At 40.3% G+C, this 14502-nt stretch overlaps 1 protein-coding gene across 5 annotated transcripts in view; it reads left to right on the forward strand.

Moving 5' to 3' along the window:
- The window catches only part of ESR1 (estrogen receptor 1), a 380605-nt gene that overhangs the window by 296600 nt on the left and 69503 nt on the right, over positions 1-14502 (forward strand). For all 5 annotated transcript variants that reach the window (XM_047860318.1, XM_047860317.1, XM_047860320.1 and 2 more), the window contains one exon: positions 11091-11229. In XM_047860318.1, the coding sequence (XP_047716274.1) occupies positions 11091-11229 (139 nt within the window). The remainder of the gene's footprint in view (positions 1-11090; positions 11230-14502) is intronic.

Raw genomic sequence — 14502 nt, forward strand, 5'->3', positions numbered from 1 at the left:
TTACTATTTATTTTTATTAGGAAATATAGTTGTAGTTCCTGTTAAAATTCCTTGTGAAGTCAACACTATTAATGAGACCAAGTGCCACACCAAGGGCCATGTTGAACTAATAAGAAACGAAATAGTTCTTGCTTTGAAAGTAATTAGCATTCAGAAAATCTCTCTTATAGGTTCTCCTAGCTACCCACTTTATTTTTAGCATGGTTATTTAATTGTCTGGCCAGATCTGCTGTGCTTATAAAAAGGGTTTACCATGACTTAAAGGAAAATAGTCCCTGACTTTCTAATTTCTTTATGGTCTTTCTCTACAATGGTGTGAATAAGGTCAGTATTGACCGACTTCAGATCTGGGATGGAAGAGGCTGAAAAAACTCTTCTTTCTTTCTTTCTTTCTTTCTTTCTCTCTTTCTTTTATGTTTTATTTTTTTTTATTTTTACATTTTTTTTAACGTTTATTTATTTTTGAGACAGAGAGAGACAGAGCATGAATGGGGGAGGGGCAGAGAGAGAGGGAGACACAGAATTGGAAGCAGGCTCCAGGCTCTGAGCCATCAGCCCAGAGCCCGACGCGGGGTCGAACTCACGGACCACGAGATCGTGACCTGGGCCGAAGTCGGACACTTAACCGACTGAGCCACCCAGGCGCCCCTGTTTTATTTTTTTTTAATTTACATCCAAATTAGTTAGCTTATAGTGCAACAATGATTTTGGGAGTAGATTCCTTAGCACCCCTTACCCATTTATCCCACCCCCCCAACCCCCCCCCCCCATAACCCTCAGTTTTTTCTCCATATTTATGAGTCTCTTCTGTTTTGTCTCCCTCCCTGTTTTTATATTATCTCCTTTATTTTTTGTTTGTTCTCTCTGGGGCCGAAATTTATATAGGTTAATGGAAAGAATGTGAGACGTAGGAAGCTGTGGGGAGACTGGAAGGGAGGAAGCAAACTTTTTTCTATTTAAAAGATTTTTTTAACTTAAAAAAATTATTTTTGAGAGAGAGAGAGAGAGAGAGAGTGGACAAGTCGGGGAGGGTCAGGGAGAGAGGGAGACACAGAATCTGAAGCAGGCTCCAGGCTCTGAGCTGTCAGCACAGAGCTTGACGTGGGGCTCGAATCCACAAACCGAGAAATCATGGCCTGAGCTGAAGTCGGATGCTTAACTGAGCCACCCAGGTGCCCCAGAAGCAAACTTTTCTAAATATATCCCCCGTATGTTTGTGAGACTCTCAGGTCCTCACTGACCTCAGACTGGGGGCTGCCTTCGTATGAGGTCCTGTACCTTGGCCTCCAGTTTCTCAGAGGCAGTATTGTTCTGTGACTTGATACTCAGCATTTGTGTTACTTTTTGGAGTTTTTGCCTTGTAAGACTCTCATTTTAACATTCTGAATTTAAGTGTAACAATGAGAGAATAAGCCTATTTTGTGCTCCTAATTCATTCCAGAAATAGACGTCTTTGGGTCATTGGCAATAACAGGTATTCCTCTAGCAAGTGCTTGTGTGTGTGTGTGTGTGTGTGTGTGTGTGAATGTCAGAATACAGTCTTTAAAACTGTAAGATAATCATCAGTTTGGATTTCGTTGAGGGGCTTAGGCAGGGTGGAGGTAGGAGGGAATCATCATTGTCCATTTGTTTGAGGGACTTGCTTAAAAAGAATTGACTCCTTCCCTCTCCGTCTTTGTGTTGACATTTGTAGTGTTTCCCGGGAGCATAGTTATCCGGAAAACTCAGACTGATGACAATAGGATTTTAAATGCTTCTGTAGGTGTGCTTCTAGGTAGACAGGAAAAAAATGTATGTTCCAAGGTACAAGTGCTTGTTGACTTTTCAAACATAGCCAGTTCATGCTCTTTATGAGAGAACCCAGCACCGCTCCTCAGTGCTGGCCTTCCTGTGCTTTTGCCGAGCACGTCAAAGGACAGGCTTAAGTACTTTACTTTATAGTTTATTAATTTTTTTCCTTCTTTAGTTTGCAATTTACTCTCAGAAACTGGAAAGTAATTTCTTTTACTTTCCCTTCCCCCCTTTCCATTTAAGCCGAAATTGATTTTTTTTCTGAGCTTGTAAGGGGGAAAAAAAAAAATTAAGCTGTAGTTAATACAGTTGCCCGTGCTGAATAAAAATAAAAGACTAGTTTACCTTCAAGCTGTACTGTATCAGAGTAAAGAGCTTTCCTGTCCTTCCAAGGAAGATTTTGACATGAGAGAATACAAAAATGTATACTGGCAAGAGAGAATAATTACAGCCAATACAAGAAGTAATAGAATTGCTTATTTGGTGGGGGGGGGGGATGGGTTTTTGTGTGTGTGTGTTTCAAAAATTGGGAAGCTAGGAGACACTCTTAAATCCATCAGATTCTCCAGAACTCTTCTCAAATGGTTATTGTCATGACAACCATCTCTTCATAAACTAAGGCTCTGAGTGTAATACAGATGGGGGTTGGTAACAAGGTAGAGTTGCCATCTGCTTTGTTTTCTGTGAGGGACATTTCTTTTTGATCCCCACGTCTGATCTTATATCTGAAAGTTTTGACTTATTTTTCTTTTTGGAGTCAGATATAGTTGTGAGATTAATTCTCTTCTCACAAACCACTTCCTCATCTGTCATCACATAACGTGTTTACTATTAAATGGAGAAAAAAAGGGGGAGGGATCATTATGTCTGTGTGAAAACAAGCATATATATTTTAATGATTTATTCCTCTATCCATTTGGCAAAGCCTGATATGAAGGGCCTTATAATTCAATAGTACAGTCAAAAGCAAGGTCAGAAAAAGTAGGAGTAAGACAGTAATTTTCCCAGAGAACAGGTAAAATTGTTATTGCCTTTGAATATTGTGTTAATATCTGGGATTCCTGACAGTAGGGCTTCGTGCAGTTTGTAGTAAGTTCTGTTCTTCTTAGTTACCTTCAAAACAAATGCATCAGTCCTTTAGGGGAGAAAATCCTTTTCCTATTATTAACTTTAGAGAGAAATTTTCCAAGTAAATGAATGCATGAGGGATACAATCCAATAGCTTCATGCACCCCTTTACCAAAGATGCAATGACGTATTCAAAAATGAGAACATAAGGTTTAAACAGAAATTATTCACCATTTCACAGTGTATACTTGCTAGGATCACAATTAAGATATATCCAGCCTCGGAAAAATAAGGAAATATGTATCTGGCCATTTAAAGTGTGTTATCAATGAAATTGCTAAATAAAGGTTAAGGGAAGTATTTTATGAGGTTCCTATTTAAGGTCAAGAATAATTTCCTTCTTTGTATTGTAATTATTTTACATATGTGACAATATATAATCCTAAACCTTAAGACACTAAGGTGCTTTTCAATATAGCTCTACTTTTCTTTCTAATCAGAGAAGTTCTATAATTGCCTTTTTACCTTTTCATATCCTATGTGTTGATGTTCAAAACTAATCAAATATTTGTAGGTAGGTAAAATATAGCTGCAATGTATCACACACACAAATACACACCTAGAAGCATGGAGAGCAGGGAAAAAAATGGCTAGAAAATTTTGGAGTCTGAATACACTTCCATGGGTAAGCCTAATAATTTTTCAAAGGGAGTGTTATAAGGAGTGCAGTTCCTTAAATGTAGTGTGGGAGATGGTAGTCAAAGCCCGACATCAGTTGAATTGGTAATGATGTAAAAAAGGTCTTCATTATATTGTGTCAAAACATGGTGCTCTTGTCAGGCTGTAGAGGTCAAGATTGGAAAGTTTGTGGATTTATATAGATATCATGACCTCATCATCTGTGGTTTTCAACATATGCTTATCTTAATAAGGGGCATTCGAGATCTACACCATTGATTGTAAACAGCACTACTTTTGTTTACTTTTAAAACTCTGCCCTGAATTTTCCAGTCTCTGCCCTAATTGGCTGTCAATTATGCTAAATGTGACATATTTTTACAATATCAAATTTGTCACATTCAGTTCTTCATGTACCGCTGGTTTTTATTGCTTAGTGTGGCCCCGAGACTGCTTTATTTCCCAAGGCAGGTATAGCCACCACAGGGCAAGTTTCATTCTCTCTCAAGGCAAATAAGGAGCAGCAAACACAGTGTGCATGTCTTCCGAGTTCAGTAGAAAACCATTGACCATTTATATTGGGGGTGTACAAATACAGCTGCGTTCCGGATTTGCTAAACATCTTGAAATGCTTTGTGCGTAATAAAACCCCAAACGTGCTTTCTTTTTGCATTTTTTCACATATGTACTTTAAGAGAAATACAATCCACATGCTCTTGTTCCCTCCACTTTTAAATCATGAAAATGTTGTTTTGTAAGAGCTGTTTGATGTCCAGGAAGCCTTTTATCCTTTTTATTAGGTTATTTTTGTATATAAATAAAAAGAAAAATATAAACAGAAAACAACATGACTTAGGGCAAACACACAGTGCCCAATTTAAGCTTGAAGCTCTAAATCTAAAATATTTTAATATTGGTGCTTTGCATAAGTCATGTTCCCTTCTGTTGGGAAAAAGTTCAGGCCTGTTGGGATGAATAGGAAGGGGAACGAATATTCACTGAGTAGCAGCTCCGCTACTCTGGGACATCTGCCAACTCTTTAATTTTTACAATAACCCAAAGTGGTAGGTCGGTCCATCTGCATTTTACAGATGGCAAGAACTTTCAGAGATCTTAAGTAACTGGCCGTGAGCCACAGACGAATTTCAAGCCAGGTCCACTTGACTTTTCGACTCATACTCTTTTCATTACTTCTCTCCTCCTCATTCTGTTGGGAGGATGGGGTAGGGAGTATACCTTCCAGTCAAAAGTCCCACGTTGGGAGGTGACTTGGAAATACCCCATAATCATGCCTGAGGATCAAGAGCTGTTGTGGCCTCAAGAAAGTGTCGGCTTGGTGTTGGCAAGGTGGATGTCTATTAGTATGGTGATTGCATGCTAATCCACTGATCGGATAAGTGGTATTGTGCTAGAAGGTGGCCTATGCACACTTGTCTTTATTATAGCGGAGGAAAGCTGGAATACACACAAATGTGGTGATGTAGGGCTTGCTGGGGGGGGGGCGGGAGACCCATGCTCTTGCGTTGTGATTCAGTATTTCTAAATGATGATAATCTATTGCCATTTATTTTACTTTGTCACAGTGGCATACATTTGGTAAGAGTGGTGCATGACAGTATTTAAGTGGGTTATGCTCGTTTCCTAAAAAAGAATTTTTCAGTGCTTGTGTGTTACTGGATACAGCTTAAAGGGTTATAGAATGGGAATGACCGTTTTAATGGGTCTCTCTATAATGACACTGCATAAAAAGAGAATCCAAAATTTGATTTGGAGGCTGGAGGTCATACCATGGGGGTACATGTCCATAGTATGGCATCAAGTTTCCATTTTCTGGAGAAAAAGAGAAAAAATTACAAAATGGAGGGCATGAAGACTGCTTAGCATTTGAACTGGGATCTAGGTTCTTCTGGTATTATCTGTTCTATAGGCTTTCTCCCAGAAATCCCACATTTTGTTGAGCTTGTAGCTGTCTTTATGCTACAGTGTCATGTCCCGTTCTTCTCCTCCCTCTCCCTCTCCCTCTCCCCCCTCCCCCCACCCCCCTCCCCCTCCTTCTACTTCCTCTCCTTACCCTCCTCCTCTTTGGCTCCTCCTTCTCTTTCTTCTTCCTCCTCCTCCTCCTCCTTCTCCTCTTGCTGCTGCTTCTTCTTCTTCTTCTTCTTCTTCCTCTTCTTCTTCTTCACTGAATCTTTGGCATCCAGAGGAAGAGATTAATTATTTAAATCTTTTTCCATTGAGTTAAAGCAATACAAAAAAATGCAATAGGCAATTTCATAAGTGACATTTTGGAGAACATTGGGGTCATCATATGACTGAGAACATGATTCATTTTTTCTGAAGGTCAGGAAACTATTTTTTTCCAGTGGATTTACTAAGGGAACCAACCACCTGGCTTCTGGTTTTGTAGGTAATGCAGCCATGGAGAAGTTACCTTTTTTCTTCCACAGGGTTTCTACCTCACTTTGCATCTCTATAGATTTATCCCATGGAAATAGGAAATATAATTAGTGTAGTGCTTATTTTTTCTCATGCCTGTACTGAAGAGCCACTGTGATTTACCTTTTACTCCACCACAGTGAGGAACTTTACAAGCATTCGTATTATATCAGTCATTTTGCCTAAGGATCTCAGCACACTTTTCAATGTGATTTCTAAGAGCCTTGTCATACCCTGTAAGGGAGGGTGAAGATCTCCTGTGTGTCAAGGGAAATTAAGTAACTTGTCCAGCAGTTTCCAGCAGAGTGGGGAAGAGGGTTTAGGATCTCATGAGGCCCAAGGGAAGGAGGAGGACATGTCATGAGCTCCTTAAAAACCTTGAAAGTTTAAAAATCTTTCTTAGTTAGGCAGGAATGTCTTTACGTGGTGATGAAGCTGGAGATGATGGACTTGTTGTATGGACAGGGAGGCTATTTCTTCATAAAAAAGACCTCCCTCAACTTCGTTAGGTCCCTGTCCACATAGTGGGTGGAAAGTAGGAGTTGAGGCATTTCTGTCTGTTTCCAGTATAACCCAATCTCCAGATACTTTATTACTAGGCCTGTGAATGCAGGCTAGAGAAACAGACCCATGTTTGCTTTTTTTTAAAATTTTATTTTATAGGAGCTCCCAGATGCCTTGGTTGCGTCTGACTCTTGGTCTCGGCTCAGGTCATGATCTCATGGTTCATGAGTTTGAGCCTTGCTTTGGGCTCCTGGCTGACAGTGCAGAGCCTGCTTGAGATTCTCTGTCTCCCTCTCTCTGTGCCTCTCCCCTACTTGTGTACTCTCTCTCTTTCTCTCTCAAAAATAAATAAGTAAACATGAAAAAATTTTATTTTATAAAATGAGATTTCCTTGCATCTGATTTCCTTTGGTCTCAGCAATCCATTGTTATTACTTTTTAGCTATGCTTTCTGTTGCAGTCACGTGGAATTCGCAGGCCCAGGGCGCCTTGTCACTGTCCACTGTCACTAAGATGGAAGTCCCCAAGTGATGGGGGGTGAATCATCTCTCACTGTGTCACCTGTCCTAAGACCTGTCACCGATGCCTCTATTCATATCGCATAGATGCTGCTCCCTTCCATCTTCATACTTCCATCACTTTCAGGTGCTCAAGGAAGGCTTTGTTGAATGCCTCTAAATTTTTATAGCAGATCCACCTAAAATGGCACATTAGATCATCCTTCTTGTTTATACGGAAAATAACCAAGGGTTGAAACTTGATGTCTATGCATAGACAATATAATTTTGTTTGGGATTGAGTACATTATTTTTCTCCATTGGTTATGAATTGCGAGTCTTTAATGGACAGTCTTCAGTAGCCTTCACGTTCATCGAGAAGGTCGATTGATAGTCTTCTCTGCGCCCTCACCCCCGCCCCTGCCCCAGGAACTTGCAGAAGATACTGTGCAAGAGATACAATAACCCTTGTCCACGGGCAATATGCACAGCTGGGAAAGATAATTAAATAGACTGTTTCTTTTTGAGAGGTCTGTATCATCTCAATAGAAGGCCCCAGCAGTTCTGCTGGGCTCGGACTGAAAACTATTACTAACAGACATACTTCAGACAGATTTCATAATCGCCAGACTTGTGTGGTACAAATGGCTATGGTGAGCTTCTGAGGTTCCCAAAAGACCACTAAAACTGTCAGACTTAAGTAGCACTGAAGTTTTGAAGTGAGAATTAAAAAGTATGATTCAGCTTAATATGTAAGGTTGCTACCAAAGAACACTCCTCTGGTTTTCCAAAATCGAATGGTTTTGTGGCCAGCTGCAGTTCTCTCCCAAGATACTCCCAAATCTCATCCTGTGGGATTTTTTGAGGTTTGTGGAGGTTACCGGATAATGTGGTGTAGGTGTCATCATGGCTGACATTATCACATGGTTATATTTTTCCCCATATAAAACAGTGAATGTCATGAAAAATGACATCACTTTCGAATGTCAACATTTCTGAAAGTGAGTTTAATTTACAGTGTCATTTGCATTGCTATTATGAGACTTCACCCAAAAGATTGGGGTAAAATCTTAGGGAATTAAAACTTCCTTGAGAGCTTTCCTTTTAAGTACTGCCCACTGGAGTCGGTTTATCCCATCAGACTTTGGGTACTGAGAAAAAGAAACATTTCCCGTCACCTCAGGCAGTGTTTCTTCCAGAACTAAGGTAGTCCATTTTGACCCAGTGCACTCCGGGGGTATATGGCTGCAGGTTGTAGACATACCTGTTCCTTTTTCTTTTCAGAAGTTTTTTCTTTTTCTAAAACACACTGTTTTTTCATCTTTTAGTTTTGTTCTTTGTTTGTTTATGTAATGAACAAAGCTACCCACTTTCTCTCCAGTTGCAGGCCCTGCTGTATGTGAGTGAAACCCACTCTTTCCAATGGGAAGACACCTGCTCTGGTAAAGTCTACCCTGTTATGGGCCGTGGCACGGTTGATTGATGTTGGAAAAGGTGCAATAAATTTGGACTTTAAAAAGCAGAATTTGATAGGATCATGCATCTGGTTCTCCTAATGAATACACAGTCTAGCAGGATTTACAGATATATGCATAATTAAAATGAATATCATGTATGGTAATGATCTGCTAGAAGCACATGAAAAGATGCTCAACATCGTTAGTTATTAGGGAAATGCAAATTACAGCCACAGAGCCACTATGATACTTCTGTACATCTACTAGAATGTCTATGATTAAGAAGACTGACTTTACCAAGTATCAGGGGGGATATGGAACAACTGTGTTCTTATCTGTTGCTGATTGGAAGCGAAAATGGACAGTTTGACAATTTCTTAGAAAGTGAAACATATACCTGTAGATCTGTATGATCCAGCCATTGTACTCCTAAATATTTACCCAAGAAGAATGAAAGCCTATGTTCATACAAGAAAGTAGTACGTAGACTACTCATAAAAGCTTTATTTGTAATAACCCAAAACTGGAAACAACCCAAAAGTCCAATGAAAGGATACGTACATTGTATTTTTATTTATCATGTATATCCATACGATGGAATACCACTCAGCAATAAAAAGAATCAACTATTCATACGTGCAAGACCATGGGTAAGTCTCAAAATAACTTACGTTAAGTTACAAAAGTCAGACAGAAAGGTGAGAGACTCTTAGGAATTAAATTAAAATAGTAACATTGGAAATATAGAAAAGAGAGGAAGAATTTTAGTTTTACTTCAAAGATAGAATCGGTGAGGCTTGATTATGGAACGATGGCTCGGAGGAGGCATAGACTCTGAGGTCTTTCTCTAGTTGGGGTTTCTCTATGTGGATTGTCACCTATTTAGCGGTAAGAGTGGTTCTTCCACGCATCAGAAATGAGCTACTTGTTTAATGCTGATCCTGTGATAGCTCCAAGACACCCAAGAGAAAACATCCATTTGGCAAACCATCCATCCTTGACTGCTTACATAAATAAACTTATGTTTTGGCTGTTTAATAAACATAACAATATATAACTAACAACAGTGTAATAATAGTGAGAAAAAATAAGAGGACACCAGAAAAGGGGTTTCTAGAGCCAGTCTCATGGATGAGTGAGAACAAAGGGATGAAGGCAGAGGGAGAGAGGAAGGAAATAGCCTGATGTGATACCTCAGGGCAAGAGGTCTGGGAGCTGGTTTGGGAGGCAGCAAGATTTATGGTCATTTCGTTCATTTAACGCCTGTCACTATGGTGGATCTTGATTTGTATGGTTGAGCTTATTTAATTATTTGATCCAAATTCTATAATTAATTGCAGCTCATAAGAGGTAGTATCAGTTGTAATCAAGGGCACAGCTTCTGGAGATTATAGTCCCATCTCTGATCTTAACAAATATATAAGCTCTCTGAACATCTGTTTTCTTATCTGTAAAAGGGCATTCCCATCAGTTTCTACCTCTTAGAGTTATTGTATTAATAAAGATTTAAAAAATTATTCAGGAAATAGTTAGCATGGCTTCAAAACCATAGTCATGGCACAATAAATTGGTCTTCTTTTTCTTCTCCTCCTCTCCCCCCTCCTCCTCCTCCTCCTCCTTGTCCTGCTCCTTCTCCTTTTCCTCCTTTTCTTTCTCTTCCTCCTCCTCCTCCTCCCCCTTTTCCCCTTCTCCCCCTCCTCCTCCTTGTTGTTGTTGGTGTTATCATTAGGCATCCACCATTATTGCCAGTGATGATTAGGAAAAGCTTTAATCTCCCATTAAAGCCTTTAGAAAACAAGGGCACATTAGTATTTATTACCAGAAGTAATTATAATGTCACCTTTATTCCTCTGACTCATTCTCCCTCACGTTATTTATTTACACACGCTATTTCATTAGTCTTCCTTTTACATGGTGTTAAAAAAAAAAAAAAGAGCATGGCTTAGTAGTGAAGCAAAGAAATAGAAATGTAGTAATTTTGGTCCTGCCTGTGTTCCAATGCCTGTTTGGTTTAGGCAAGTTGTTTAAATTTCTTGTACCTAAATATCTTCAACTGAATCAGAAATGAAATGCAGTAATCACATAGGGCTATTAGAAATGTCTAAGTGAGGGGTGCCTAGGTGGCGCAGTCGGTTAAGCGTCCGACTTCAGCCAGGTCACGATCTCGCGGTCCGTGAGTTCGAGCCCCGCGTCAGGCTCTGGGCTGATGGCTCGGAGCCTGGAGCCTGTTTCCGACTCTGTCTCCCTCTCTCTCTGCCCCTGCCCTGTTCATGCTCTGTCTTTCTCTGTCCCAAAAAAAATAAATAAACGTTGAAAAAAAATTTTTTTAATAAAAAAAAAAAAGAAATGTCTAAGTGAAAGCAAGATGTCTAAGATATCAGTTTTATTTAAGTACAGAACTTTATAGAAAGCTAAGAGGGTTGTACAAGGTAGTACATGTCTATAGATGTGACGCTAAGGCACTAAGAAAGTTAATGTTACATTAGAGTTCATTGATATACTAGGTTTAAAAAAACCTTGACTCTCCTATCAAGTGTGCTTCCATTACATGTCATACTACTAGAAAATAGACCTCACAAGCTCAAATCCTTGATTTTCTCATTTCACTAATAATGACCTTTCAGTTTAAGTCAGCAGGGTTTTCCTTGTCTTGTTCTAGGCTTTGTTGATTTGAGCCTCCACGATCAGGTTCACCTTCTGGAATGTGCCTGGCTAGAGATCCTGATGATTGGACTTGTCTGGCGCTCCATGGAGCATCCAGGGAAGCTCCTATTTGCTCCCAACTTGCTCCTGGACAGGTAAGTGGCCTGGATGGAGCTTGGGGGAAGCACATCCTTTATTCCTGAAGCTCTTTTATTCAGTATTCCACGAAGCACTCGAGAACTTTATCCAATATGTTTTCTTTACAAAGGGATGAATTTGGGAGATGTAGTCTAGTCAGGTTCACAGAAAGCTAAGGACAACTTTCTGCTAGATATCTCTAGGCTAACATCTTTTAGATGATGCTACACATCAGTAACAGCATCCTCAGAGGAGCTCTGTTGTTTCTAATGTGTACATATATAATTTGTGTGCATACATATACATATAAAATGTATGTATGTATATACACATAAGTATGTGTGTGTACACACGCACATCTATATAACTTCATTATGAATTAGAATTTTCTAACTCCACCTTAATCTTGTGTTACATACATTTAAAAAATTGAAATAAATAGCCTCCTTTTAATTAAAGTTTCTTTTGGCCCACATACATCCAAACTACAATAACCTTTCATTTCCTTCTGAGTTTTCAATCACTTAAAAGAGGAAATTTGACCAGCATTCCAAAGGCCACTCTCATTGCTGTGAATTCATTAAAGTTACTTGCTCTTTTTCAAAAGCGAAGATTTCAGTTTTCAAATGTGTTACCTTATTTAACATGTTCTATTTTGGGTTGACTTAGAACGTGGGTCCTATTGGTCTGTTTTTTGTCATTGCTTAGAGAAATTGGAGTTAGACATTCTTCTACAGCAGCTACCACTGATGGAGGGACTCCATCAGTAGAATAATGTCTAACTCCAAGTTCAGTGCTTTATATATATGATGCCCTTTGATCATGACAGCACGCTTGGGAAGCTTACCAGAAAGGAGCTAAGTTTCAGAGCCATTCTGCTACTTGCAAACAGCAGCAAACTAGCTAATGGTGGAGCCAAGATTGGAATTAAACGTGTATCTGGCTCAACACTCATACCGCCTCTCTCCTGTGTTCATGTGCTTCGTCCTCTTTCATGGCCAGTGATGTCTCCTTTGGTTGGTTTCCAAGCCTACCTGTATATGCGGGCCACATAACGGTTTGAATGGGAAAGGACCATCTTCTGTTTCTTGCAGACTTCCTTTGTCTCTGGTCAGCACTCCAAGGTTGCCTGTGATGCATCCTTCCACATTCCTTTGCTTTGGAGCATTGACACCACCTCCCCGTCGCCTGTCCCGCTCGAGGCTTCCCTACCCTCATTCAGCCTTCTGGAGCAGTCGCAGCACAATTTATTGAAGTCCTGGAGAATTGTACGAGTGTTGGTTACTCTTCTGTCATTTTGCGCTATGTATCTTTTGAAAAATAGTGATGACCCTGTTCAAGAAGCAGATTTTGCTGTAGGTGGAATGTATTCCCATTTTACAGTTTCCCAGAATTATTGAGGGTGGCCGGGGTAGACCTGCATTTACTCCGTATCCTGTCAGTCTCTTAGCGTTGTCTCTACCCTTCTCCTTCCCCTCCCTCCCTTCCCCTTGTTTCTCTTATCTTGCCATTTTTCCCTTGCCACCCCTTTTCTTCTTTGTTTTCCTTTGTTTTCTTTTTTCTTTCTTTTCTTTTCATCCGTCTCGTCCTCCTCCTCCCCCTGCCTTCCTCCTGCTCCTCCTCCAATTTTCTTCTTAACTTTCTTGTGTACAGTCATGTGGTTATGTGACTAAGTTATAACAAATTGGCAGACCACATACATTGTTTCCTTGCTACAGACTGGGATGGATCTTCAATGCTGAATTTTTTGGGATGTTCATAACTGATCTGCTCCATGATCCCCCATTTCATTCCTATCTAACTTCTTGATGAAAACAGGCATCAGGATATTGCATTTTATTTATTAAATATTTTTAACATTTATTTATTATTTTTGAGAGACAGAGACAGAGCATGAACAGGGGAGGAACAGAGAGAGAGAGAGACAGAGAGACAGAGAGACAGAGAGAGAGAGAGGAAGACACAGAATCTGAAGCAGGCCCCAGGCTTTGAGCTGTCAGCACAGAGCCTGATGCAGGGCTCGAATTCATGGACTGTGAGATCATGACGTTTAACCGACTGAGCCACCGGAGCGCCCCATGATGCTGTGTCTTAAATATAAAAGGGTTTGAGGGTGCCTGGCTGGCTTACTCAGTATAGCATGCGACTCTTGATCTTGGGGTTGTGAGTTCAGGGTAGGGTTTCCTTAAAAAAATGAATATGAAAGTGTTTTTGACATCACCTCACCCCAAAGAACTCAGTTAATTAGGTGATGGCATTGCCTAGGATTTTGTTAGCCACCTGCTTCTCTTTCTTTTCCATGCACTCTCATTATGGTTAATCTTGATTCAAGTCTTTTGCTGCAGAAAGCGCATGCTTACTGCGCAAAAGTTCTCATCTCCCTCCGTTCCTACTTCCTTCAACTCCAGATTTGAAGCTCTCACTTCCTGTGGACCAGGATTTCTCAACTTTTGCATTACTGGCATTTTTAGGGGGTTCATTCTTCCTTGTCAGGGCTGTCCTGGACATTTTAGGGTGCTTAGCAGCACCCCATACCCTACCTACTAGAGGCTTGTGATGCCCCTCTTCCCCAATGTCAAAACCCAAAGGGTCTGTAGACATTTCTAAACGTGCCCCGTGGGTGGCAGGAGGGAAGGTGCAAAATTGACCCTGGTTGAGAACAACTCTTCTAGACTTTTCTCCTTCAGTGCCCTGTAAGCTCTTCAGACTTACCATATCCCTCACTTGAATATATTGTCTCTCTTATCCATTTTGTTCCTTTTCTTTATTCTCTATATTTGCGGCATCAACATTCACCTGGACAATGAAGCCATAAAGTTTAAATTAATCATGGATTCTACTCCTCCCACCCACCAGGTTATCCAGCTATCAAGTCATTTCTGCATTGTTTCTGAAATCCATACCTCCCCTTGGTCTCGATCCCTCTGCGCCTGTGTGACCTCTGCACAGGTTCTCATTGTCCCTTCCTCAGATTATTGTTTTTCCACTACCATTTCCCTCTCTTGACCACTACCCCTCTTTCTTTCATTCTGTTCCCCACATTGCTACCCCAGATTTCTTTCTAAGGCGCAGCTATGATCCTGATGCCTTCTGACTCAGCTTTAATTGGCTCTTCCTGTTCCACAGAAGAAATGGTCTAGACTTCTTATCTTGATAACTATGGCTTTCTTATTATGACTCTTTCAACACAAACTTCTATAACGCCAGTCAAATGCTGTAAATGAGGAAGGGCAGGGAGCATGAGTCCAAAAGGCAGTTCTGAGGATTCGGTGACTTTGGTGAGCTCTTGT

The sequence above is a fragment of the Prionailurus viverrinus genome, chromosome B2, assembly GCF_022837055.1.
Source record: "Prionailurus viverrinus isolate Anna chromosome B2, UM_Priviv_1.0, whole genome shotgun sequence".
Lineage (NCBI taxonomy): Eukaryota > Metazoa > Chordata > Mammalia > Carnivora > Felidae > Prionailurus > Prionailurus viverrinus.